General features: G+C 45.5%; 1 protein-coding gene and 1 long non-coding RNA gene across 2 annotated transcripts; one reads left to right on the top strand and one right to left on the bottom strand.

Annotated features, from left to right (window-relative positions):
- Positions 1 to 1,507: 1,507 nt before the first annotated feature.
- On the bottom strand, positions 1,508 to 21,523 carry LOC111858988 (uncharacterized). Its single transcript, XR_002841716.2, has 2 exons — positions 21,346 to 21,523; positions 1,508 to 4,880 (listed from the first exon to the last, which is right to left on the bottom strand). It is a non-coding gene; the product is annotated as an uncharacterized lncRNA (long non-coding RNA).
- On the top strand, positions 21,075 to 26,909 carry LOC111858986 (mRNA decay activator protein ZFP36L1-like). The gene is made up of 2 exons (XM_023841255.2): positions 21,075 to 21,326; positions 23,581 to 26,909. Exons 1-2 carry the CDS (start codon positions 21,273 to 21,275, stop codon positions 24,610 to 24,612), a joined length of 1,086 nt encoding a protein of 361 aa, XP_023697023.1. The 5' UTR covers positions 21,075 to 21,272; the 3' UTR covers positions 24,613 to 26,909.

The raw sequence follows: 26,909 nt of genomic DNA, 5'->3' as shown, positions 1-26,909 counted from the left end.
GTGGGTTAATGTTTCCTCCTGAAGCTCAGCGAAGCCCCAGTTTCAGTGCATTCTCATGTACGCCTGTGCTTAGTGTGTTTTTCCATCATTACCACCTATGTAAGCTCTGTGAACCCTGAGGACTGTAAGACAGCGTGGGTTTGATGCGACATGGCGGCCGGGCTGCATGATGCCCCGTGAATCAGAGGAAGTGGCCTGTCTGTGAGGTCCAACTGGAGGAGCAAGTGGGGACCAGGAAACAGGATAGTATGGCTTCCTGAGATTCACCTGTCTGGGAGTCCCCGCAGAGACAAAGACACAATGAGAGCCAGGAATAACAGCACAACACCCACAGAGAGCAGTATTACCGTAATCTATATATTATCTGGTTATTCCTTGTAAATTTTCACAAATGTGTTTTCCCCTCACAAAGTGACAGTCTAGTCAAGCTGTCTCTAGCCCTCCTACTCCACAAATTATGAAAAGTTTGCAAAAAAAATTCTTTATCGGTATTTCCAAATGGGGGGAAAATAGTTACGGTAATCCAACTGTTCTCTTTAATTTTAGCAGAGCTTTTCAATATAGAGGCATGTTTTGTTTAATGGTTTGTGGAGCCAGAATGTTACAAATTGCTCTGGATGACATGTTTAGGAAAGCTGGATGACAGGCAGATGGTGAATACGCAGCCCAGCGCTCATAAATCTGCCCAGGGGAGAGGAGCATGTTTTCAGCAGACGCTGTTGCGGGGGACTCGCCGCGGCTGCCTGTCCTTCCTAAATTGGTAGCAAAGCCACCATCTTGAGCTTCTCAGCCGAACGCTTCCTATTGCCTCACTGAAGGCACTGCACTGGGCGTCTGCGCAGTGAAACCAAACCCAGGGCCGCGGACGATAGTCCCCCTACCCCCGACTGACACAGGCCGTTAATCTCTGCACTGCGAATTACAGTGAGCAGCTGCCATAAAACGGATCATGCTGGCACTGCGCATGCAGCACATGACGTACATCAGGCCAAGTTCCTCAAAATCCCCAGGATGTATCTCTTGGTCATTATGAGGCATTATGAAGCACAGATGTCTGCTGAGCATGTGTGTTTTTGTGCTTCGTAACCAGAGTATTGAGAAGAAGCGAGTGAGGAAATAGACGATTGCGGACATATAAAGAGATAAAAACAGTAAACAGTCAGATGTGGTCCAACCTCTATATAGTATATCTGACAGCTGAGGGCACAAACAACGATAAAACATAAACAGTATATGCTGTGAGCACACAAGCTTATCAACACATCTCACTGGCCTGGTGTTCAGGTTTCTCAAGGTTAACTGTCTGATTGTATGTGTTTATTGCATGAAAATGTAATCAAGCTATATTTAAATGTTAAAGCTGACCATAGTGAAACGCCAGCATAAATAAATAACCTATAAGAGAGGAGTAACCAAGAAGCGAAGGAAGCAGAAGCTGAAAGACAGACCAAGGAGGAAATACAGGATAAAAACACTTGTACTTGCTGAAATGACTCTTTAAACCATAAACAATTTACCAAGTTATTTTATTTAAGTAATTCTGGTTAAGTTCCTTGCTCAGGGATATTACAGTAAAGTCCTCCTTCAGCTCCTTAACTGCTGGTACCCAGCATGTGAAAAAGCACAACAGGACATCATAGTCATTCGGTGTCAGGATCTCAGCAGGTTACATAACAGCCCGATGGCATCATGTGACCCTGCAAAGTGTGGGCCAATGCCAGACAGGAACCTATGGGGCCAAGCTTTGACCCATGAGGGACTCCCCCCTCCCCCACTACACCAATGGCTCCTCCCACACACACAAACCTCTAAAGCTCTATTGTGGCTTCTACTGTCTTCCTACTCATCTATATGTGATAGATGAGTACAATTTTTTTTGTCATTTCCAAAGTGTGGCTAGTTATTTATAAACATGGAGTTCCCCGGCTAGCTCATCCTGCTGCTGTGGAAGCAAAAACACTGTATTGAGGAGCAGTATCTGTACTTGTCACTGTATGAATGCCTTCAGCTCACAGGCACCATGCTTAGTCTGTGGAAGTGACATAATTGAAATGCTGAGGTGATCTGTCTGCATTTGCTCCTTTGACCCCCCACTGCTTTCAGCCTCGATTCACGTTCAGCACAGATCCATGAGGGGCTGTATTTTCTGCAACAGTGTTTCTTACGGGACTGGAAAAGAACAAACAGCAGCCTGCGGGCTCAGAACAGGCTATGACACGGGCTCCCGTGCCAGTGTCCCGCCGACTCATGGTAGGACTTGTCCGTCTCTGCTCGGTTGTGTAACCGAACCAGTAGCGTTGTGCAATGGTTAGCAAGTGCGATGCCTCTGCTCCTAGTTTCCTGCCGTGACATGCCGTAAATCACGTCCCTTCTTTCTTTTTTCACTTCAACCGACCGGCCATCGAGACAGGGGACCGCTCACAGTGACACCATTGTCGAATCGTAGCCTGGTTTTGAGCATGGAGAAAATATGAACACTAAGAAGAGTAAGGGGGGAAAAATGGATTTTTGTAGTGGATTAAGAGCTTCTTTAAGGCTGATATAAAGACTTGTTCAACGTAGTTACTAATTGCGTGATGAAAAATAAACATTCTGCTGGATATGCCGCACATGTAAGCATCTTCTTTTGATTTAAAAGTAAAACATTCACTCAGGATTTGGCCTGAAGCCTCCTTGCATGGGATGGTTCACAGGCAGAGCAGAGCTGGGGACGGCCATGCAGCAGAGTGAACTCTTGGACTTCAGTTTTCCATCAATGTGTTTACTGTTCCAGTCCGTGTCATGTGCTCTACATCAACTATAGATATTGATGCATTAAACAGAACTTGAGGTTCTGCCCAAACGTTTTTCTTTTAAACCTCCACACTAACATACATCTACGATTAATGTCTATGTGTGGGAAAGACCACATTCTGTGAAGTTTTGTAATTTAAAAATATTTTTTATATTATTTAATGTTATAATATATAATATTTGAAAAATAACTGTATACTAATGGAATTGCATTAACAAGTGGCAGCGGACTGATTAAAACATTTTAAACAACTGTATTTGGCATTAGTCACAGTATTAATAATTTGAAGTTATATGTAAATGAGTAATAGGAATCTTTTTCCCAAGATGCAGTGCCTTCCAGGTTTGTTGAGAGCTTGTTCTAACATTTCCCCAAAGGTAATATTTAAACTCTGTCATTGCTTGTCTTTCCTTGGTTTGTCTTCGAATTACCGCTGGCTGGGCAGATGATTAAACGAGGAGACGTTTAGCTTGTCTCGCAGCCCCCAACCCCCCCCACACACACACACTTCCTGCCCCACTTAGAGTGACCTCACACACCTTACACTTCCCGCAGGTCCCCAGAAAAGCGTGCTCAAAATGCAGCTAGGGCCTCAGTGATGCAAAGTGGCCGTGATCACCTCCATCCACGCGGGTCACCACTGGTACCGGTAATGGCTCAGTGTCTGTGTGGGCCCACAGCTGGCCACGGCGTAACAGAGCCCCGTTCATTCATCCGACTCTGCACTGCGGGGTCTGTGTGTGGGGGCTTTAATATAAAACACATCCCTCCTCAGTGCCACCCCAGGACATCTGCCCCTGTCCTTGCTCTTATACCCAGGCTCCTCTCAGCTGAGCTGGAAAGCCCATACTGCTTGACATTTGTTTACAAACAGTACGGTCTGCCAAAGCTTTTTATACATGAGATTTTAAAAATTGCCACAGCACGCTGAACTACAATGGGAAATCCTGCCAGAAGAAGATCAGAAGAGATACAGTGTACAGTATGTCTCTTGGGTTATGGCATAAAATAACTAGACCCTACATGGGGACATTTCCAACATCTGACACGTTTTGGAGATCTGGTTTTGTAAATTTCGGAAAAACTTTTGTTCGATTGTCCGTGACATTTTCTCTTCCTACTTCGCTATCTGGACCTCTTGCGCTCTGCCTTTTGCAAACAAAATTTCCCTCTTGCCATTTCACATTTTTTTTCTGCATTTTGCCTCGCAGATTCAAATTTGCATCTTAAAGACAATCTTTATCTGTATTCCTAGCAGCCTGCACCACTATTATAACAGGGAGCGTCAGTAAATGAATGTTGTGACATTCCAAATTAAGCAAAAAAAATTCTCAGAGCCCACTCTCTCCATTTGAGTGGGTGTATATGTGTGTTTAGTCTACCTCCCAATCAGGGCCCTGTCTGCAGCTCAACCTGAATTGGGTTGGACCAGCCAAGCATGGACCCCACCCCGGAGAAAGCAGGTCAGCGAGTGGCTTCTCTTGGTTTGGGACAAGCTGCCACAGTCAGCAGTTATTTGTGGGAAGACCTATTGCCCAACTTCCACCTCTGCTCCTTGGCAACATGAATTACTCATTCGCTTATCGCACGAGTTTTTAAGGATCGTCGGGAAAAATACAATTTGATAGAAGTTCTGCTCTTTATCTGATAGCTAAAAAGAAATTCCACTGTGGGTTTGCAAAAGAAGTCATGTGGGAGGCAGAAGTCGAGAGGCTCCTGAGAGTTACGTGACTTACTGTAATCGCGGCCCGACGCTGCTCGCACAGGAAGGGAAAGCGTAAACGGCACTAATGGCCACTGATGCCCTATTTGTTCTACAAAGAGGAAGTGACTCAGGTTATCATGATTCCCGCCCTGCTGTCGCGCTTCGGGGGAATATGTGACGTGTTCCGGCAACAAGACGCTCTTCCACAGTTCCTCAGGCCACTGTAGGTGTCTGCAGGAGCCTAGAAAGCAGACGGAGGCAGACGGCCACAGCTACTGTCCCGGTGACGCGGAGGGCCGGCTCTACCCTCCTCCCCACAACACGGGCAGTTCTGTGTCACCTAATCCTGCAGCATCCTGTTCTTCTCCCCTTCTGGACACTCTGAGAAAAAAAAAATATATATAATTAAGCATTAAAAGTGAAAATAAAAGGTCTACTCACCACTGCAGAGAAGTGCTTAGGTCTGCTGCCCCTCAAAGTGAACACACACACGTGTCCTACACTGTGTTCAACATCAATTCCAAGATGAGGTAAAGCCTGCCAGCAGAAGCGTGCATCACTGAGGAGGCCCTGATTCGGGAAATAGGTGCAGGTTTGCGAGGGAGCATCTTCATGTATTGGGACACGAGGAAATCTGTGACACTGCATCTGTTGGTAACTGTAAAATTAGATATAAAATATTTTTAGATATAAAAATAATCACAGTAGCAGAAACCTCTGGTTCCTCCTGACAGAGCTAATCGTATGGACCTTTAAGCATCATGGAAGGTGTGGTCTACAGCACCACCAGGTATTACCGGTTATTGAACCGCTGGATGTCGTAAGCATAGGCTTGAAGTATTTTAGTTATTGGTTTGGTTTCCAAGCGAGGTCCAGACTAAACAACAAACAAACAAACAAACAAATAAAATGCCACAGAAAAAATGTTCCCTTCAATGAACAGAAATTTCCTGTACATTTATTTCTGGAAGTCACAAGATGAAACATGTTTGTCTTTTTTTTGCCTTTGTCCATCTTACCTAAATAAAATATAGTATAAAAGTAATATTGGTGTGACGCTGGTACTGATGCTGAATGATATTTCTTTTATTTCTATTGTAGCAGCAATGTGACAAAAGCCCCCCCCCCCAGCAGCAACAGCAAAGTCCCAGAACATTGACGTCTCTCTCAAAAACCAGCCTGCTGCTCTCATCATTCCCTGACACACTGTAATGCTGCAGGTTTATCTGAAGCCTTCTCAACAGACCTTATACTGTCACATAAACACAAACCCTTATCACATCTAGTTAACTTTTAAATGAGTGGAACAGTGACGGCAGCAATGAATTTGACTCGACCCGAAGAGTTATGGTTCTGCAAATTGACCTCTTCACTGTTGTGTACGTACATTCATGGGATGGAGATAGTTTGTTCTTTAATTGATTACTTTGGATTTTTGCCTGGCTTACTTTGGGGGAGGGTGGTTGTAAATAGCACACTCTTATATAACTAAATAATCAGACTGGTGTTTAAATAAAAAGTTTAAGGGTCAAAATCAATATTAGTGGGTCATTCATTGTTTACCTGAGCAATTGCGTTGTTCGCAATAAATAATGAACAACAAATCCCTTAATTATTCTTTGGATTATTATTATTATGATGATTTTAATTGTTTAAGCATTTTACTTAAGGCAGTAACTGTTTACTAGGTGATTAATATAATGCACACGCCCTTTATTCACAAGTACTAGACTGCAGAAACACAGATTCTGTAATGACGTGTTTGCACAAGTCTTAATTCTAAAATGATCAGTATTTTTCATTAAAATGCACATTAATCATGTAAATGTCTGGGAAGTCTTAACTCTTATACGTTACACGTTCATTAAAGACTGGCAGTATTCATTTTAAAAATTCAGAAGTTCAGAAATCAGAAGTAGTTACTGTCTACCACCTAACACTATGACATGATATAATATTGCTTTTTGAGGATTATGGTTTTATTAGGTAACATAATCCAAGATATTATGTGTCAAGGGTCTGCGTTATGTCATAAAAGGCTCATCTGAGTAGCTCTGTGGTGAAACAGGAAACACGAAGAGCTCCAGTACGTGGGAAGACATGTGCTTTGTAGAACTACTGTGGGAAGTTCACGGTTCGTCATTCACTTTGATCCACTATCCTCACACACAAAATAACTTGAGTACGTGATTCCTTGGGGTTAAAGAGTTAAACAAAAAAGTTGTGAAATGAGTGTTTGAACTACCTCCTCAGGGACAAGGTTCACAGTCTGCTTTTGGTGTGCTGTGGGTCATCTGACCATATAAAGTTTTCTGAACAACAAGAACACCTGGCAAATACAGATATAGGGCATTTTGGAAAGTACCTGGACCGTTCCCCTCACCGCAAATCACTTCTTTCCTCATACTTTCACTTTGGCCTCTAGTGAAATTGAACACAGTAAATCACAGGAATCCCCTTGCGGAGCTGCGTTCCAAACGCTGCTGAAGATAGTATTTTTGATGCTAATTTGCAGTGTACTTGCATATTTAAAACAATGTAATGGCTGATTATAGGACATAGATTTGGTTTTATGAGAACTGATATGAAAAGAGCTGCTTTTCATGTGTGGGTATTTACCAGAGATTCAAAGACACACCTTAGAATATACAGCAGGACCCAAAGCCAGGTCATTTCCCAGCTATCTGATGCAGTCTCAGGATGTGTGGATGCACTCATGGCTGATACTGGGAACTCTTCCTTTCCAAATAAAACACCAGGGGAGACAGGAAACAGTGCAGGCAGGCCACACTTTCCCTTCTGTTTGAGGATCGAAGTCCTCCGGTTCAGTGTTTGCCGATGTCGCGGGGTCTGGGCCTCAGGCAGAACACCCTGTCACATCACAAGCCTGTTCAATGCCACTATATGCTACAGGGAAATCTACTGCCCCCCCCCCCACCTTCCCTTTACCCCCAGCCTGTGGGTGCAGAGAGCCACGATACCAACAAGCAGCTTGACAGAACCTCAGCTCAGAAATCGGCTCAGCGGGGGAGTGCATGATGCCGAATATCCGGAAATGATAAACCTGAGGAAGAACATTTAAAAATCCATCCATCCATTTCCTGTAACTGTCCGGGGCCTATGGTCACAAGGCAGGGAACAGCCCAGGATGAGGCGCCAACCCATCACGAAGCAATAAAATCCATCAAATTTGAAATATTTTTAATCCATAGTGTTTCAGTGCAAGTATACAGGCTGCGTGATATGTGACACGCCCTTCTGATGGTGTGACAAACACAGACTCGAGATAGAAAGCATGAATTATGTCCTGCCACCAGGATACCCGGCAGAACCCACCATTATTTAAGAAACCATACACCACAGTCCTTGTGGTCACTGCTCAGCTTTGTCTTAACAATCGATACCTTGTGCTTTGACCACCCCCATTTCCTGGTACCCGCTGCTCAGTCACATGACCTGTGTCATTCACAGCACATGGGGCCAGTCGGTGAACACCATTATGATGCTGCTTCCAACATCCAGACGCTTCGGCATAACACCCACAAAACGGGCTTCAGTATATATTAAACTGACGGACCGTATGAAAGTGACTAATGCTGTGAAGGATGCTGAAGTCTGGAGTCTGAGACGACCAGACATCTGCAAGTCATCGTGCTGCGCTCTGAAAGTGGGTATGGGGGGGAGGGTTAGGGAGCTGTCTGAGGCACACAAATAGAACCCCCACTCCAGGCAATCACATGACTGGCAGGAAAGTGAAACCTTCCCTGTGTTACGGCTTTCCAGAATGCAGGGTTAGTACAGGAAGGGGGTATGACAGTGAGGATGGGGAGGATTTGGCACTAGGCTGCGTGACACAGGACACAGGTGTCTGCATGCACCGTCCCCTGCAGCACCGATTCCCAGTCCAGTCCTCAGGGACCCGCAGACAGTGCAGGTTTTTGCTCCCCCCTGGGAGCTGGGAGGGAGCAAAAACGTGTACTGTCTGTGGGTCCCCATGGACCGGGTGGGGAGACACTGCCCTACAGGGAACTTAAAGAGAGGCATCATCATGGGAGAACCCTGGGGCTCTGCCGCCCCTCCCCCTCCCCAGCGCCATCTCACCGCCCCGACTCTGACAGCTGCCTCAGATTGCGCCTGTCAGAGTCAGTCCGTCACGCCAGCACCCTCCCCTTCAGCGTTCCACAGCCGTGACGGGGCACTTTCTCCGCCTGCTCGTCCTGGTCCGACCCCCCCACCCCACCCGGGCCTTCTTGTATTTCCACTGCGATACATAGCTTCGTGACGCCTCTTCCCCACTAATCCCGCACTACAGTAATTTTTTTTTTTGTTCCGGTAAATTCTCATCAGGCTGTGGGAATTCATGGGAATAGCACTTGAGTTCCTGATCCCAGCGCGTCCCCACCCTCCTCCTTGCCAGGACCTTACTCGCAATTCCATTCAGCAGCTGACATGAAAAACCAGGGGACGAGCTGCGCACATACACAAAGGAATCCCGTAATGATATATGACTCAGCAAGACGGTGTCGCATTCAGATTGACTGACCGCCCGGCAACATAAGAAGCCTGTGATTACACAGCCCTAACGTAATCTGCGGGGACAAACACCTGCACCTTAACGCGGGCACAAAGGAGGGGTCTGCCCAGGACAAAGGAGAGCAGTCGATGTTCGGAGATGGCCGACGCTGGAAGGTAGAGGGGAGTGGGAGGTGGCAGGGGGGCTGGGCTGCAGAGTAGACTGAGCAGTCACTGTGCTACAAGAAGATCCCCCCAGCGGCTGAAACAAACCCCGAAACAGGACACCAGCCCAGGCAAGACACCACATCCAGGCACACAGGGACAGGGGGTATCTTCACGCGAAAGATGGCGGCCTGGCCTCAGTGCCTCTTTAGGGCTGTTGGTTTGTCAGGCCTGAAGAAGCCCCCCCAGGGCTGCATTAACCTCCCCACATGCAGACCTGCTCATACCTGCAGAGCAGTTTGCCCCCCTGCCATCCAAAAAAAATCAGAACCCAAACCCGGCCATTCGAGCTACAGACTCGAAGGCCTCCTCTGGACTGCTGGCCGTAGCCATTTACTTTCAAACTCACTGGCAAATAAATGACAGCCTAACATACGAAACACAGAGTATTAGCAACAAGAAGAAATCACAGCAAATATTATGGTTTAGTTTTTTTTGGATAAGACGAATAAGGCCACAATTTTTACAAGCTTTTAAACCCAATTATAGGGGAACTTATCCATGTTCTATTAAATTACTGCACATTTTTACAAATAAAAAACAATGGACTGTCTTTTAAAATGTCCATCAGGCTCTGGAATCTTTCACTACACTTCAAAAACAAAGGAGAATACTTCAATCAGATGAACTGTTAAATACAGGGCCTTTATCTTGCCAAATATCTAAATTATAGATGGTCAGTTTACCGCAGTGTCTCAGCTGAAATAAATCATAAATTTCTGCTCAGGAAAATGATTTTCTCTGCCTCCGCGAGTGGCTGAACTTACTCACCACCTCAAAAACCCAACCAAAGAGCTGAACTGAGGGAAAAGGAGACATACCAGTCAGGCTTATATTTTATTAACAGTCCTTCCCAACCTACGCAGAATGCCTCTGACACAGGAAGTCCACGCCATTTTCTAATGCATCGCTCTTAAATTCAGAGGTCTTCGCATAACAGCTTCTCATACCTGCACCACACTTAACTGAAAGATTACACTGTAAATGGAAACTCAGCATGGTAGAAAAATGCAGTCTTTGTGTTTTGTTTTAAGCCCGTCTTTTGTTTTTGCCCTCTGTGTGTGGCCCTCAGTAATTATTACATTTTTTTCCTTCCCATGTTTGGTTGTGGTTTGTTTACCCCCGGTGCTATTTGCTGTTCTGTTTGACTTGCTCTGGATATCAATTGCTTCACTTAAGGCTTTTCTGCTCAGGCTGTATATGCAAAGGCGTCTTCCAGCACAAAAACAAACTGGCTCATCAGCAGAGCAACCATCTGTGTATTTATTTTCCATCATGCCCCCTACATAACTGCAGTGTAATAAATAAAAAATCGAAGAAAACCGTCTGTGTGAGATGAATGTGTGAGTTTGGTGCTGGGAGGGAGCCGGGCCCTCTGGGAGGGGCTTGCCGGGTCCTGGTGTCGGCGCTGGGTGATGGGGGCCTGTGGGCCGTGAGAGGTGCTACGGCACATGGGTCCACAGCGTGACACACCTGCTTTATACACACAAAACCGGTGCCATCACCTGCCTATAGGGGGCAGTGTGAGAAAACGTCACACCCCCCCGCTCCCCAAAGACAAACTGCAAGTAAAGATGGGATGTCGACATTCCCAGCACGATGTTGGAGGGATAAGGTGTGTGAGGAATTAGCCCACAGTGGAGGGGGGGGGGCATGGAAACTAATGGGGCCTGGTTACTCGGAGCTCTTTATACGCCACATAATACACACAGGAAAAGAGACACACCTCATTACCACCCCCCCCCCATGCCGAAAGGGGTTTTTTAAGTGTCTTTTCTAACCTCCAAGCACTATTAAGCATGGAAACATGCATGCAGGCTGCCGCGTGTCCACGGCCTTTATAACGTAAGCAGCCATCGTCTATTTACCTGCCCGGGAATTTCCTTGGTAATAAACATCCCTAGACAGCATCCTCTCCCTCATTCTCCCCCCTCTCCGTCATCCTCCCGTCTCTCCATCGGCACACTCTCTCACTCTCCCCCTCTTTTCTGCCGTGCCGTAAGCTTTAGGTCTTCGGCCGGGTCACAGGGAACGTGGCGCCACAAAGGAAACGTGGCGCAGCTCAGCAAGTGACGTTCTAAGATGCCAAACAACATCTCACGACGGCTCATCAATCGACTTTGTGCTTCACCATCCCAGAACTTTTTCTGGGCCGCATCTGTATTTGTAAACGATGCCGGTGCCGGCATACATCCGCCTCGCATACGGGCAGTGGTGGGGGGGTGACTCACACTTCTGAGTCACACTGCAGCCTTAAACCATCACCTTACGCAACAGCTGCTGTTAAGAGCGCGGTGCCACACTGTTCACTGTCTCTACATCTGACAGTTTAAGATACTAATGAATGTACGTGGGTCTGGATGTTTCTTAGTGGCACGTAGCCTAAAGTCACCCCAAGAACAGAATCACGTCAACCTCCGACCTCATTGGGTAACATCACTGCAGCCTTATCTCGTCAATCAATCCTGGGCCAGCTCACAAACATTCTTTAGGGTGCCAGGAGTATCAGCTTGCTCCGAGACTAATGCCATTTTTTTCTGATATTCCTCCTTGGGATTTCAGACATTCCCGTTTCCCACTCGCATAGTTTACTCAGATCCTCATCAAGCAGAGTCTGGCTGATATCTCCCTAATGCCTATTCATGACTGACACCTTCCAAGCCCACAAACTGCCCACCCAAAAAACAAACATGCCCACGTTTCATGTTCTTATTCTGTCTGAATTACTGCACTAACATCTCGGGCCAATAGGCAGTTATATGATACTATGACCTTTCATACAGTAAATACAAGCGAATCCAGCATATACAATTTTCTGGAACAGAAAACACTGGAGGAGGAAAAGAAAGTAAAGAAAACAAGAGACCCGTGACCATTTCGAGCTGGGCCAGCGTTAGGCGATACCTTACATTTTCTTCCCTAACATCCAGCTCGCTTCCTGATTGCTGTCGGAATGACCCAGCACCTCAGGCCAATCTCCTAAACGCAGAACACCCTCCACCCAAAGGGAGCAAACAAATATCCTAACTGCAGGAGCACTGGATTTTAGCAGTAAAAAAGAACCGTGTAACAAAGAATTCAGCAGAGGAAATTACACTGACACAGGGTGTTTTCTTAGGCTCTTTGAGCAAACAGGCCCTTTCTCTGGCTCGTAGATGGTTTCTGTTTCTTTGCTTTCCTCGCACGCGTCTCTCTTTAAAATTTAAGCAACTCAATTTGATGTCCTCGCCGATTCTCAAGCGCCAGAAAGAACAGCGGCGAGAGGACCGGTGTGGTAAGGGTGAACCCAAGCAGCTCACGATGACAAGAGCACAGCTGTGCGCCTCTGACAGACCATAATGTAAATCTTACTCTTTCACAAGACTATGAAGAAAACTGGCTTCGGTTTCAGCAAAGGGAGAAAGGAATCAGGGGGACTAGAAGCAGTTTTTTGTACTGTTCCTTGGAAGCATAAATTCATTTAAATGTTCAACAGTTTAGATGCAGGTAAAATTATTAGTTTCATTCGCTGACATGTTAATAACTGATTTTTTTCATATGTCTTTCAGAGTAAATTACATTGGACTGTACTATTTGTAAAATGGGGGGGGGATCAAGGTTTATGAGGCAAACCTGCAAAGAAGCAGAATTTGTTCCATGACACAGGTGGGGTGAGGCCAAGAACCAACTGCTGGTTCCAAATGGAGAGGGCGGGAAAGAACATCATTCCCCCCCCCACCCCCACAGACGGTCACTTGGGTCCTTCTCAGGCTGCTCACATGCCAGGGTGAAAGGGCTCACAGGGGAGGGTGAAAGGTACACATTTAAAGTATACCATATCAATCAGAAATGACCATTTGGACATTTGACCCTCGACCTTCGCCAAACAGTGGAACATCCACAGCCAATCACAGGGCAGGGGGTGGAGTTCTGACATATTTAAAAGCCAAGAGGTCAAAAGGTGCGAGTCTGATGGCTGTGACTAGGGTGTAGATGAGCTGGGCAAAAAAGTAGGGTTTGGGTGCAGTAATGAAGTTTGATGTTGAGTACTGAAGGACGTTGGCCATTTGCCGCCATATTGGTAATATCTGGATCATTCTATGGAAGGCCCGCACAGAGAATCCCACAGAAAAGCGAAATACAGAGCAAAACATTTCTGGAGCTTCGTGCCATGACTTAAATGAGAGGGGAAACTGGTGTGGTCCCCCAGGACGGGTCCAAAGCGAGAGCAGCGCAGGAAACGCCGCGGCCAGCTGCCAACTTGCCGGGCCGAGAGCCTGACAGTGGCTCATGGGAATGTGGCTCTGAGCGTGACGCCTAAGCAGCTGCGCATCTGCCTCATCCTGCAGGACGCTGGGTCTCATGCTTGCCATCTCATCCAAAGTCAAGAAAGGCCTCGGTGCTCGAGGGACACATTGTGCTTTCTAATAAAATTTCTTCACTCTCGTTCTTTCTGCGTCTTCCTCCCATGTCTGGGATCGAAAGTCAGGCGTTCCGTTATTCCATGTCGGTGCATTTCCGAAAAACCACTTAAGGGCCACGTGAGCCTGCAGCCTGTCCCAGCAATCACAATGCAGGGATGTGAGCTAATCAAAGAACACACACACACACACACACACACACATGCATCAGCAATTAATCAGGGAGAGTATCGATTTCCCCATAATTGCTTTTCAGCCGCATACTTCTGCTAGGACTCATCGCTCACTTCTGTCATCAGCAGGAGGGAAAAAGGACATTTTACATGAAATTAAACAGCAGACAGAAACAAATCCAGTGTAACATAGAAATATGTTGAACAGAGTTTCTGCCCTCTCTCACCGTGAAGTTTCTATGCCCCAGACAGGACACTTAAGTACAGCCAGAATGAGAAATACCCAAGCACTTAATTTGCATGTAATTCTGTTTCATGGCTCGCCTGCATACGGTCATTAATCGGGGTAAGTGCAATGGCATGTTGTGTTAACAGTTTACTGACAGTAATCATGCCTAGAGTCAGACAACAACAGCGTGAATTATACCTGCAACAGGATCACCCAAAATTCAGGAAAGGCACAACTCAGTCAGTCCATCACTATGCACAACAGAGGGGGAGACACACACTGGACACACTCATCATCCGCCCTCAAAATAATGTTACCCACAGTGCTATACAACATAAAATAAAGAGCAACACATTAAATAATAAGCACTTTTAAGAGTTGTGTTTCTGAGCAGGGAAATCTGCAAACTGTGTTGTAGCCTGGCCCTCCAGGACCGGAACTGGGAAACCCTGCTTTATGGGATGGAGGAACCCCCCCCCCCACCACCACTCCATACAGCTATAGGTGTATTGTTCAGAAATACAGTTTAGCGGGTTACGAACACTTAAATGAGCCCACTATGGAAGAGATTGCTGCATCCTCCTTAGCAGTGTTCCCAACCCAGTCCTCAGGGAACCCCAGATAGTCCACATTTTGGCTTTGCACCAGTCAGTGACTGAGAGCAGGTGATGACTTCACCCACCTGCCTCATCACCAGCTGATCCATTGTTGTTTGGACACTGCTTCATGCGTACAGTACATGATCCAGTTTGGAACTGACAAGGTAAAGCAACAAAACAGCTATTTGGAGCTGCTAAACACTGGTTACTGGTGCAGGGCGGTGTTTCAAGGACTAACATCAGTGGAAGGCTGTTCTGAACAAATAAAAAATGAGTTGTGGTTTTTTCCACCAGATCTCTATTGAGAATTAAAGAGCAGATGTCATCTTTCCTTACATGAAACCCACATGGTTGTAAGAACATTTAATATAATGTTTCTCAGGAGTATTTCTGTTTTACTTACCTGCCATAACCGTTACGATCATTATTTTCACCTGACAGAACCATCTGTAACACTCCACAATGTAACACAAGCTATGCAGTTTAAAGAAGATTTTTAACATCAAGAATAAAAATGCAAAAATGTTTTTTCCATCTACTGCAACTAATCTCCCTGGGAGAAAACAACGGCAAATATCCGGCATCACATATTTCTGCGTGCGAGCTTGCCACGACCGGCAGTGCATTACGGAGAGCACACATCCAACATCGAGCCATCACTGCTGATGCGGACTTTCCTCATGAGGCAACCCGTGCCAGCAGGTCCTTATAAACTGACCTCGCAGTAAATTAACAGCATGGGATAAACAGGATCCCGGACCACGTGCAGGCCGCTTGGAGACCGGTGCAAAGACGCACTCAAAAATGCAGAGCTGGGTTCTCTGACACCATCAGACGGAACTGGACCAAAATGGCAGGCATAAGAACCAATTACCAGGCACAAACCAGCTGAAGAATGCCCAGATGCGAACAGTCTGACTGATAGTAAAACGGCTGACTTCCTCGATTGACATTCGTCCCGTGAGAGCTTGAAGTGGCTTATTTTTTCACACAAAATAACAAATGTGTTTTAGTAGCATCTGAATTAGGTGCTCATCGTGGATCTCGTGCTGCTAGCTCAAAACGAGTCGCTTTCCTTCCCCATGATACGGCCCTATCTGGTCACAATGAGTTCTGGACCTGAGCAAGCACCTCTATCGAAACATCACAAGCAATGTCCACCCACTGTTAACAGAAGCCACGATTACTTTTACAGATTAGGATCCTTCAATTGCACAGCCTAAACTCACCATATACTCTCCAGATAGCTGGTCCTTTTAAGTCCCTCCATGACTAACAAATGGGAAGTGAATCCGGGCATGTGTTCTGTAACAGTAGCTGGCCCCTCATGTGACCTGCTTTATAGGGGGGCCTATATAAGTGACCTCCGGGTACAGGTGTTCATGGGCAAACAAGCCCATGTGTCCTTCACCCAACACAAAAAGGCTGGTTAAGAGGACACCAGACCTTGCATTCTGCTCTTTGGCTGCACCCAGGCCTGCTGGGAGATCGATTTTAAAACCATGGGTGGAAGAAGAAGAGTGTGATGCAAGAGACTAGAGCAGAACTACTCAAATCACGGTCCTCGAGGTCCGAGCCCTGCTGGTTTTCCAGCCTTCCTTTACCTGTGAGCCGGGTGTGAAGCCTCTGACCAATCAGAATCAGTAATTATTAAACTAACTGCCTGGGAGAACGGAAAACAAGGCCTGGATTGGGAATCGAGGTCCAGATTTGAAGAGCCCTGCATCACACTCTTCTTCTTATGAGCATATGTTGAAAGACAAAAAGGAGCTGAAGGTCCAAGATAGTAAAGGTGGGAAGTTCCGGTCCAGAAGGTACAAATCCAGACCAAGATTTTGTTTCAACCAAACAGTTTCAAGATACCAGATTCATCACAGACATGTACATACACTTTATTTGTCACATACATGGTTATACAAGCACAACATGTATATGGTTGACGATAAATAGTCACATTCACAGAGTAGTCAGCTGGTTGATTGAAACAAAATCTTGGTCTGGATTTGTACCTTCTGGACCGGAACTTCGCTGCAAGATATTATCTGGCACAGAAGCACATTGATTCTGACGATAATGTGTGGCAGAAAAGAGCAGGATCAGAAGACATAATAAAGGAGGGATGATGAAAACAAGCACAGATGGTTTAGCAAAAGATCCACAGAACCTCTTCAGAAGCATAGCTCTGCTGAGAAGGTTCCGATATGAAGGAGCTTTCTTACGCACAGTGACCAACTCAAAACACTACAGAAACACGAGGCCTAGCAAGTCATACCGGAGGCTAGCAGAAACCGTCGCTCTGATCCACATCAGTCATTATCAGAAGCTTTATGACTCCTCATTTAAGGTGCCTATTAGTAATGCATACATGTCTCTGTTAAATCTGAGAAACAGATCATTCTGGGATAGAAAAGGATCTCAATCTGTGATGAGTGAGAAGATCTCACTGCCAGTGTTCAGGACAGTTGGAGTCATTTCCAGTTATGCAACATCTGGCCCTATTCACCCTCTTCAGGTAAGCCTAGATAAGAGAAGGACGGTGTTACAAAAGAGGACAGTCTTATCAATCCTCTAAGGCTTATGGGGTCTGTGCGTCCAGTCTAAACAACCACCAGCTCAAGCAGCATCACATATTAAATTATTAAACCCTTTCATTTGTTCCATACTGTCATGTATGAACTTTAAAATCACAGAGATTTTAACATGATCAAAACATGTTGATTTCAGTGCTACATCTAAAATACAGTTCTCACTAAAAATGTGCAATATGGAAGCTTTAAATCTGCTCCAACAAATGTCGTCAGAAATACTAAATCTTGATTTCATTTTTAAAAGGCAGATATAAGAAGCATGTTTCGTTGACCAGCACAGCACGAGTTGGACAGGGTTTCCACTTCCTGTTTCAGTCCCACTCCCCCTGATCACTCTGATTTCAACATCTGAGATGCTTTGATATCACCGCATTCTTTTTCCCTGACAGACACCCTTCCTGGGTCTCTTAGGCCCAATGTTCTCGTCAGCACATAAAAATGGTCAGATGCAGAGGGACATCGCCCCTTGTGCCTGACATTAAGCTCACAAAGACTCCTTCAACAGATTCTTCATAAAACTTCATGCGTGACACCATTCCCTGTGGGATGTTCAGTTCTCTCTTGTGAGAAAAAGCGACGGGGAGGTCTTTGTGGAAAATGGCCCTGCAAGGACGACAAATCAAAATGTACGTTCCATTTATTCCTCAACATCACTTGCAGCAAAAGTTACTTTTCTGTTGCATCTGCAAGGCCGGTGACACCGAAGTCATAAACAGATTACTTTAAGGCACCTTAAATGTAGAATCTGAGCTCCAACAAAGACTTGAGATGACTTGTATCACAAAATAAAAATTCATGATGCATTAACAAAAGAAAGAAAAGGTGTTAAGCAGCAGCTGTTCCTCATAAGCCGGGCAAACTTGGTGGGTCTGATTACCATCTCAGGTACTGATGTGTTTTCCCCCCGTCTGTCTGCTTTGGTTTTGGCCAGGTACACAGGATGCTGACACATCCCCCAGTACCCTTCAGCATGTGAGGCCACCTCTGATTGGCACACACATTTCTAACCACAATCCAAAAGCCAATAACAGTGTTCCACTCAGCTTTGTGACTAAGAAAACTGACAGAGGCGAGTGGTTTACATCTTTAAATTCCACACAATGGGAATCCAAACACAGCACATGACTGGGCTAAAATCCACAAAACCCATCAGTGAACAATAAAAATCCCAGCTAGTCAGATGACATATGATTGCCTCCTGTTTTTCCAGCAGATAAATCACACTTTTTTTCTAAATGAAACTTTATTTGCCATTTGTAAAAGTACACTGGAATGTGTTTTTTCCCCCCACATTGTTCTTTTTTTTGAAGTATTTACATAAATATATGGAGGTGAAAGCAAAGCTTGGGGTTGGAGTACATGATCGGTCCTCCATCCAGCACCCCTAGAGCATATTTGGAGGGGTTAAGGACCTTGCTCAAGGGCCTACTGGTGATTGGACTATTCTGCTGAGGCCACAAACCCAGAGGCCGAACCCATTGGGCCACACACTACCCCCAACCCCTTCCTTTTGAAAACCCCAAACAAAACAAATGCAACTAAAGGAAAAGCAGAAGGTGAAAGACTAACTTCCAGTAGCCTGCACCTCTAAACTTTCATATCTGCAATAGCATAGTCAGGGTAATTAGTATTATTAGCAACTTAGACAAAAGTCTAAAAAAAAGTCAGGAAAAGCTGTTTACTCTCTGCAACTCCTGTCTTGCAGTACATTTAAAATTTGTTAACCATAGCAGGTTTACGGCTGTAGCCATTAGGAATTTATTACTGTCATATGCTACTTCTTGCACATTTAGTCTCATTTCACTGCTGTATACAAATTTGAATGAGGTGCTTCTGAAGGTCTCTAGATAATCTTCATGTAGTGGCAGGACTGAGCTATTGCCCAAATCTGACTTGAGACCATCAAAATATGGTGTAAATACTTACTTGTTTCAGGAGAAGCTACAATTGTGAAGTATTCTGAACATTGTTAACTGATGGATATTGAATGCGGTCCCCTTTTATCCAAACGACCGGCAGTCTGTAGCTTTCCCCAGAACTACTGGCCTCTCTGTGACACCCCTATAACTTCCCTCCTTGCATGGCTGCCTAGTTTTAGATAAGCTTTAATTTAAACTGTGTCTGGAAGGTAAAATGAGCCAGTAAAATACACTGAACAAACAAAATGACTCTTAGCACAAACAAATACCACACCAAAGGAAAGTGAATACCTTAGCAAAAGCCTGGGCCTAAATCCCACCGAATGTCTGTGCTACAGCTTCAAAAACCATAAATCAATAAATAAGCAACTTGAGAAAATCTGACCAGAAGGGGCAATCCTTCTTAAAACGCTTCTAGAAAAGTACTGAGTTCAGAAGTGTATATGCTTATGCAATCAACATATCCCTCTTTTTTCCATGAAATTGAAAATTAATCTCAGTCCCAGAGATATTTCAGATTGATAATTCATCTCAGGCAGTTTTTCCAAAGTAACACACACTAACACCCTTTTTCTGTCGTCTTGAGTGTAAAAACCTAAGCTTCCATATCAATTGCGGTTATAGACGTCTTTTTCAAAAAAGCAGTTGTCATGTTTTGATGCTTTAAAAGTAAATTCAACGCTGGTTATGCCCCAGTAATGTTTTGTCATTAATAGGAGTGAATAAAGCTAAATTTATAACAGAAAAATGACTTAAAACACAAAAATCATATAAATAGAATTTAAAAAATCGCCCACATTCGACGCTCGCCCTCCGCTAACGTTTTAGGTACGATAGTTCCGTGAACATACTAATATATAACAACTGAAAACACTGTTCAGTTGGAACTTCGTTGCATTGCATGCATCTGGAAAGCAGGGCACCAGTGGAATTTCCGTTCTTCCCTTTTGTTTTTGGTAAGATTATACCATAAAATACCACGACGATATGCGGACGACACAATCGCTCCTTAAAGTAATTTAATGAAATGCAATTACGTATGTACACCAACTTTTTATAGCATTCTTGTAATATTCACACCGGCACATGCACCGTGTTTAATCATAATGGCGGATCTGACATCCAAGCGGTTACACACTCCTCGAGTCAAGGCGTTTCCTTCCGGACAAATGTTTTACCCTGAACAAAATCACGTATCACTTCACACCCCCTCGCACTATCAGCGGCATGGCGCAGCGTGTCGGGTGACTCGCGCCGCTCGTCACGTGACCTCAGCGGAACCGCGCCGCGCGTCCAGTCGCCGTAACTAGTCACGTTAAACTGAGCGAACCACCCCGCAAAAAAACTTCTCGAATACAAAGCTGGCCAAAAGAAAATTTGGCTCCGGGTAAAATAACTAAAATCGTCTAATTTCTGAGTAAAACAACCACCCTCTAAAAATGAGCAGCAAATTATAGTTTAGAACGGTTTGGGATTTACGCAAGAAATGTGTGTGGTGGCCACTATGTTTGGATCACTAAGTTACAGTAAAGCAAGCAGAAGAATTAATCAGAAACCCAAAACCTGGAAATACCGTCGCCTCGCCATGTGATTCGGGTCGAATCTCCTTCCCAGCGCATCGAAATTTATTACACAATGGTGATTAAATTCCAAAAACAGTTTATATAAAGTCTATCAAGGCAAATGAAAAAACACGAGAGGAACTGTATAAACAAAACATGGCGAACATGCTTCCCCCAGAAACAATGAAGTGGTAAAAACTATATTTTGACCAGATCGAAACAGTCATTTCAAGATAGACATAAAGGGCTGTTTTGGAACAAAAAATATCCCCATCACTGAACTTTGAAGTTTAGTATTAGTTTAGTTTAGATGGCAGTCGGCTGAAGCCCTTCCTCCTTTTTCTATTTCCACAGCTTAAGGAAGAGGAAAGAGCGGCGGACTGACATGAAAACGCCAATCATGAGGGGGTGGCCCCTCCCGCGATGAAAGCCGCCACGGAGATTATAAACGTTGAACGTCGCCTGTGCGGCAAAGGATCGGAGCCCGCCGGCCGCGCAGCACGCAGCTTTATACCACCGCAGACATATAGGTCTCCGTTCGCCGAACACGTTTCCTCGCAGCGGAGATGACCACGGCCGTGGTGTCGCCCTTCGTTAACTTCAGCGAAGTGATCAACAAGGTACGCGCTCCCCACCTACCTTAATTTCCAACTTTTTCGTTTTATGGGTCTTTCCTCCGCAACGTGAACCGGCGGCGGCACGTTTATATCGAAATCAGACGTAAAGGGTTATTGTTTGTGATCCGTAACGCGGTTTTACATGGTTCTCGTGGCGACGGCGTTTGCGCTGTTTCGTTTGCGGCTCCTAAGTTAGTTGCTTAAACGGCCGTGTGATTCAATCTTAGGTTGGTTGGGGGGGGGAGTCGAGATGAACTACTTTGCCAAACAGTTAATTTGTGGATGGCTGTTTTTCTTGCAAAACGTTTTAGTATCTTTACAAGTTAAGTATGCCCGTATAAAACTTTAACTTACCGGACTTTTGTTTTAGTTTTTAAACCAGTGTGTCATTCCGGCGGCGTGAACCCGAGCGAGACGTAGGGGGGGTGGTAACGATGTCCTGAATTTTTTTAAGTTAAATTTTGACTGAATCGGGCAGCGTTGTCCGTATTCATTGTTTGTGGCGCGTTAAATGCTGGTAAAAAAGTTTTCAGGTTTGTGAGTCTGATACGGATTATCAGTGTAGAATTATTTGCGTTTAAAGGAGAGCTGTTTTGCAGAGCCCGTTTACGTGCTGGAATGAGAATCCGAGTAACTTTTTGTCTACCCGTATGCACGCTGTATTTAAGTCGTGGGGGTTAACCATTGATATACGAATTGAATGTATTTTCGAAAGTTCTCTCGTGCAGTTGAGCGGCCCTGCTGTGCCTCGTACGCGGTGCTCTCCGCTTGATCGGCGGCCGCGGGTGTGGAGGTATGCGGCGTGCCGAGCCCGGGGCTCCGCGGCGTGGCCGTGCACACACGCTGCCGCCTAATGGCTTGTTAGAAACTGCCCTATGTATTATCCCGCTGTTTTGCCACGATAATTGTGCTCAGACCTTCGCGATCGGGCGCTTTCGGTGTCGGACCTCGCGTGCTTCAGTGCCATTCATTAGGGCTGCATAGGCCGACCAGCGGCCATGCATGAGGCTTTTCATAATGCGCCTTTCCTGCATCGTGGAGCCGTCCCCCACCCTCCTGCCAGCGAGGCCTCCTGTGCGCTGGAGCGTATCGTCCGACGCGTACCCTCTTCCCGGTTTATCCATCGTTTAATTTGTGTCGTGCAATCGCCTGTCGCCCCCCCACCCCTGGTCTGAGCCATGCCCCCATACTGTCTGCCTCATGGGGCAGGAATCCTTAGTTGAACAACTCCCGTCAGCACAGACCAGCTGAAGGACTGTACCCATACAAAGGCTACCATGCAAACTGCTGACTTGGCAAGGACGTTTGATGTTCTCCCTCTTAATAAGCTCTCAAGGTTACCTATCCGTAGCCATGGAGTTTGAGTATGGCACGAAGTTGTTTAAGGGCTAACTTTAGTCTTTAGGTTGAAGTGGTGGACTTAAAACATTATGTTTTCTTGCCTCACGTAAGATCACGCCCTGTCACTTGATCTCCAGTAATCTTTATCTGGCTATTCCTGGGCTAGTAAGCTATTTGTGAAATGTACACGGGTTCAGCAGTTTGTACCACATGTAATGATTAAGAGCAAATTGTGCAATAGTGACTGTACATGTGGACCTTCAAACTACCTTAGTAGACACTGTTACGTATTCAGTGTAATTAATACTTTGGTATTCCTGGGACCCAGTGGATGATGAAGTAAAAGCGGTTTGTATACAAATGCATATGGTTTCATTCATGAAGCCAAGCAATCCAAACATTGCAGCTAACGTTTTACTGGAGCTGTGTCGAAGGAAGTACGGTAATGTTTCATCAAACATACGAAATAGGTGCTCTTTGATATGGACACTTAGGCCGTGTTGGTTTTTCGTTTTTACTGTTTTTCCTGTATGTGCCTCAGCCTTCCCCCTAAGTCCCAGGAGAAGCTTCTATAAGGCTTCCCCTTTTAATAAGCAGCCTAGTCACTCATAAACTCGGCATATTGGTGCAACATCGATTGGTTTTTCAAAGGAATCCAGAATTTGTACTTACACTTTTCTCCTGCATAAGACGGGGACACAAACATTCTTGGAAAGTAACTATTGGCTGTTAGACAAACCAGCATCCTAGGCATTCAGCTCCTGTTGTAGTAAAGTTTAATGTAATTGATTCTGGTCAGCACTGTATTACTCCCAGATTGTTGTGATGAATGCTGATGAACGTTCTTAAATTACACCCTTCATAGGTCCTGTAATAAGAAAGCTGTACTAAGACGCTTCTGTCTCTGTTTCTGCAGAACAACAAAATGAACTACAACAACAACAACATCTTAAGTAATTCCCATCAGATACCGATGTCCTGCACGGGTGTGAATCCCCCCATCAGCTCCCCCACCGGGACCCTGCTGGACAGGAAGGCTGTGGGGGCCCCCACGGCTGGGGGGCTCTATCAGCGGCGACACTCGGTCACGCTCCCCAGCTGCAAGTTCAACCAGAACCAATTCATCGGCGGCCTCAAGATGGACCCATCATCCGGCCTGAATGGTGGCAGCAATAAGGAGAACCGCTTCCGCGACCGCTCGTTCTCGGAGACCGGCGAGCGGCTGCTGCAGAAGCCCCTGGGCACTGTGGGTAGCGGCACCGGGGCTCAGGTGAACTCCAGCCGCTACAAGACAGAGCTGTGCCGGCCCTTCGAGGAGAACGGCTCCTGCAAGTACGGCGACAAGTGCCAGTTCGCCCATGGCATCCGCGAGCTACGCAGCCTCAGCCGCCACCCCAAGTACAAGACGGAGCTGTGCCGCACCTTCCACACCATCGGCTTCTGCCCTTATGGCCCCCGCTGCCATTTCATCCACAATGCGGAGGAGCGCCGGGGCCCACCGCCCCTCTCTTCCTCCAACAAGGTAGAGAGGCCACGCCTCCAGCACAGCTACAGCTTCGCTGGCTTCTCCAGTGCTGGCAGCCTGCAGGACAGCCCCACCTCAGTAACCCCACCTCCCATCTTTCCCGCCGAGGACCTCACTGCATGGCACACTAATTCCTTAATGTACTCCAGCCAGGAGCTGGCCAACCTGTTTGGCCCCAGCCTGGGGCCCCTTGGAGGAGGGGATCTTTCTGCCCCGGCTCCCCATTCGCCAACGGCCCCTTACTTCCGTGCCATGTCGGAGTCGCCCCAGCTGTTTGAGTCGCCCTCTAGCCCGCCAGACTCGCTTTCGGATCAGGAGGGCTACCAGAGCAGCTCGGGAAGCCTCAGCGGCTCAGAGTCCCCGGTGCTGGACGCCTCGCGCCGGCTCCCCATCTTCAGCAGACTGTCCATCTCCGATGATTGAATTGCGTTCGTGTGGCAGATGCCTGAGATGGAGCGAGAAGAGGCCAGCAGCGGGCACTTTCCTGTCCCCCAACCTCTATCCCTCGACTTCTGTCTTTGTTTACAAGTGAGGGACAGACAGATTTGTGTACAACTGTTTTAAGCTAAGCTAAGGGCTCACCCACTTCACCTGCAGTGAGTCAGGACTGCAGAACCCCATCCCCTCCTCTCATCACTGTAAGTCAACAGCATCCATGAGACCATGAGGAAGCACTCATAGAACTGTGATTTCTAAATGAATCAGTTTTGAATCAAGGAAAATGTCCATTCAGATAGAACAAAATCTACTGCCATTTTCCTGAACTCAGCTCTGCTTCTGAACACTTGGCTTCTACTGTGTTTGACAGTGCCAAAAATGGGTGAAGTGTTGCGATAAAGGTATTTCATATGCAATATACCTTTCTGACACCTTAGCCATGCCCTGGCTTCTTGCCCTCTAGTGGCCACTCCCCTGCATTGCCACTGCTTTGAGACCCCGCCCTTTTCTTAGCTAGCGGAACGATGCTTTAAAATGACAATGAATCCTTATAACTGCAGTATCATTTGCAAAGTTTTTTTTAAAAAAAGAAAAAAAACAGCAGCTAAAGGAATAAAGTGCCTGGGGCTAGAACAAGGACCCGTTTTCTCCCCCCATGTTTTAAATGGAACATTCTGCTTGTGAAGAGGAAATGGGCTTGGGAAATTGACAGGAAAACAAACTTTTTCAACGCGCGTTTCCTTTTCTTCCAAAAAACTGTAACATCCTTAAAGCTGTTGCCTTAAGACTCTAAAGGTTTTGTAGCTCTCTTTCCATGTGTGCCGAGAGGAAATCTCACCCCGATCACTTCCCACCGCCCTCCGTATTCTGCCGACAGCGGGCGAGTCATGCGTATTGCCAGTGGCTCTGTGTGACCCGCCTCAAGTGATCCATTCCCGTTCGGGATTCCACTCTGTGGAGCACTTTTTAATCCCACCCATAACCTGCTTCATTTTTTCTCTCGTTTTTGATTATTATTATTATTTTGGGGAAAAACTTTCAAAATGGAAGGTTTTGCTTGTCACTGCTTATTTATCAAACCGTATTTATTGCTGATCATATGCATTTTTTTGTTAATTTTTTATTTATCTGGATAATGAAACGATAGAATATATTTTCTTTTATGTTAAATTATGATCTTCCATATTAGAGATTGTGAAGACTTTTTTTTCCCACAGTTTAATATATTATACTACAGTGACTTTTTATAACTTCACTTATTTTATCTTGGAAAACAAAAGGTTTTCATTTTAATTATTTATTGTAGTTTTTCCATCTTTAATTTTGGACTGCAATTTCAGGATCTGTAGTGGCTTGATTTCATTCCTAAACTGTACTAGTGGGCGTGGCCTAATCGCTGCCCTCCGTGCTTTAGAATGTGTAGCCTATACGTTTTGCCTTGACAGTAACAGTCCCTGCCTGTTATTAGCTAAATGTGACGTGGATCGTCTTGACAGAACTGGTCGGCTAAGGTCCTTGTTGGTCAATGCTGTTCCCCATGTGGACGTACTGAAATTTTGTGCCTGATGTCCCAGAAACTAAAATCTTAACCGGAAGGGTTGGAGTGCAGTGTCTCAGTTCATGGGATCCATTTTTTTTTTGCTCCTTACAAAAAGGATTTTGTTAGTGAAAGGGGATATGTTACCCCATCTGTAAATATGTATTTAAAAATTTAAGAGAATTACGTGAGGAAAGTGCCTGAAAAGACACCAGTTGGCAACCAAAATGCTTATGGTTTAGCATTTAAAGTTGAAACAGCAGCAATCCTGAGTGAACAAATTTTTTTTTTGTAATGGGAGGATGGGGTCATATGGAGAGTAGTCAAGCATTTTGTTACTGTAATTTTTTTTAACATTTCCTAATGTGAGTTTTAACACTGCATTTATGTTCAAATTGAAGGTTTGCTGGTTACGGTGGGTTTTAAGACTTATGGGTAATGGAAGCAAATCGACCCCATTTACAGGCGTCCTGCATGACACACAGGTAACTTTGACTTACTTTTCTTGTTGGATCATCCATATTAAGTGCCTCTTTCAATACATTCCAGGTTTCTATTTTTGTACATGGAAGTTTTGGGGGGGGCAGGGGAGTATCTGCTCATAGTTAGAAAAGTTCATATGAGTGACAAAAAAAGCAAACTGTTGAATGTATTTTTGTTATTGCTGTTCATTGCAGTAATTTGTTTATGAACTTTTTGTAACGACCGATTTTGCAGTTTGAATAAACCCCATATTTTTTGAAAA

Source organism: Paramormyrops kingsleyae, chromosome 19, assembly GCF_048594095.1.
Source record: "Paramormyrops kingsleyae isolate MSU_618 chromosome 19, PKINGS_0.4, whole genome shotgun sequence".
Classification (NCBI taxonomy): Eukaryota; Metazoa; Chordata; class Actinopteri; order Osteoglossiformes; family Mormyridae; genus Paramormyrops; species Paramormyrops kingsleyae.
This window is presented reverse-complemented; position numbering and strand designations above follow the sequence as displayed.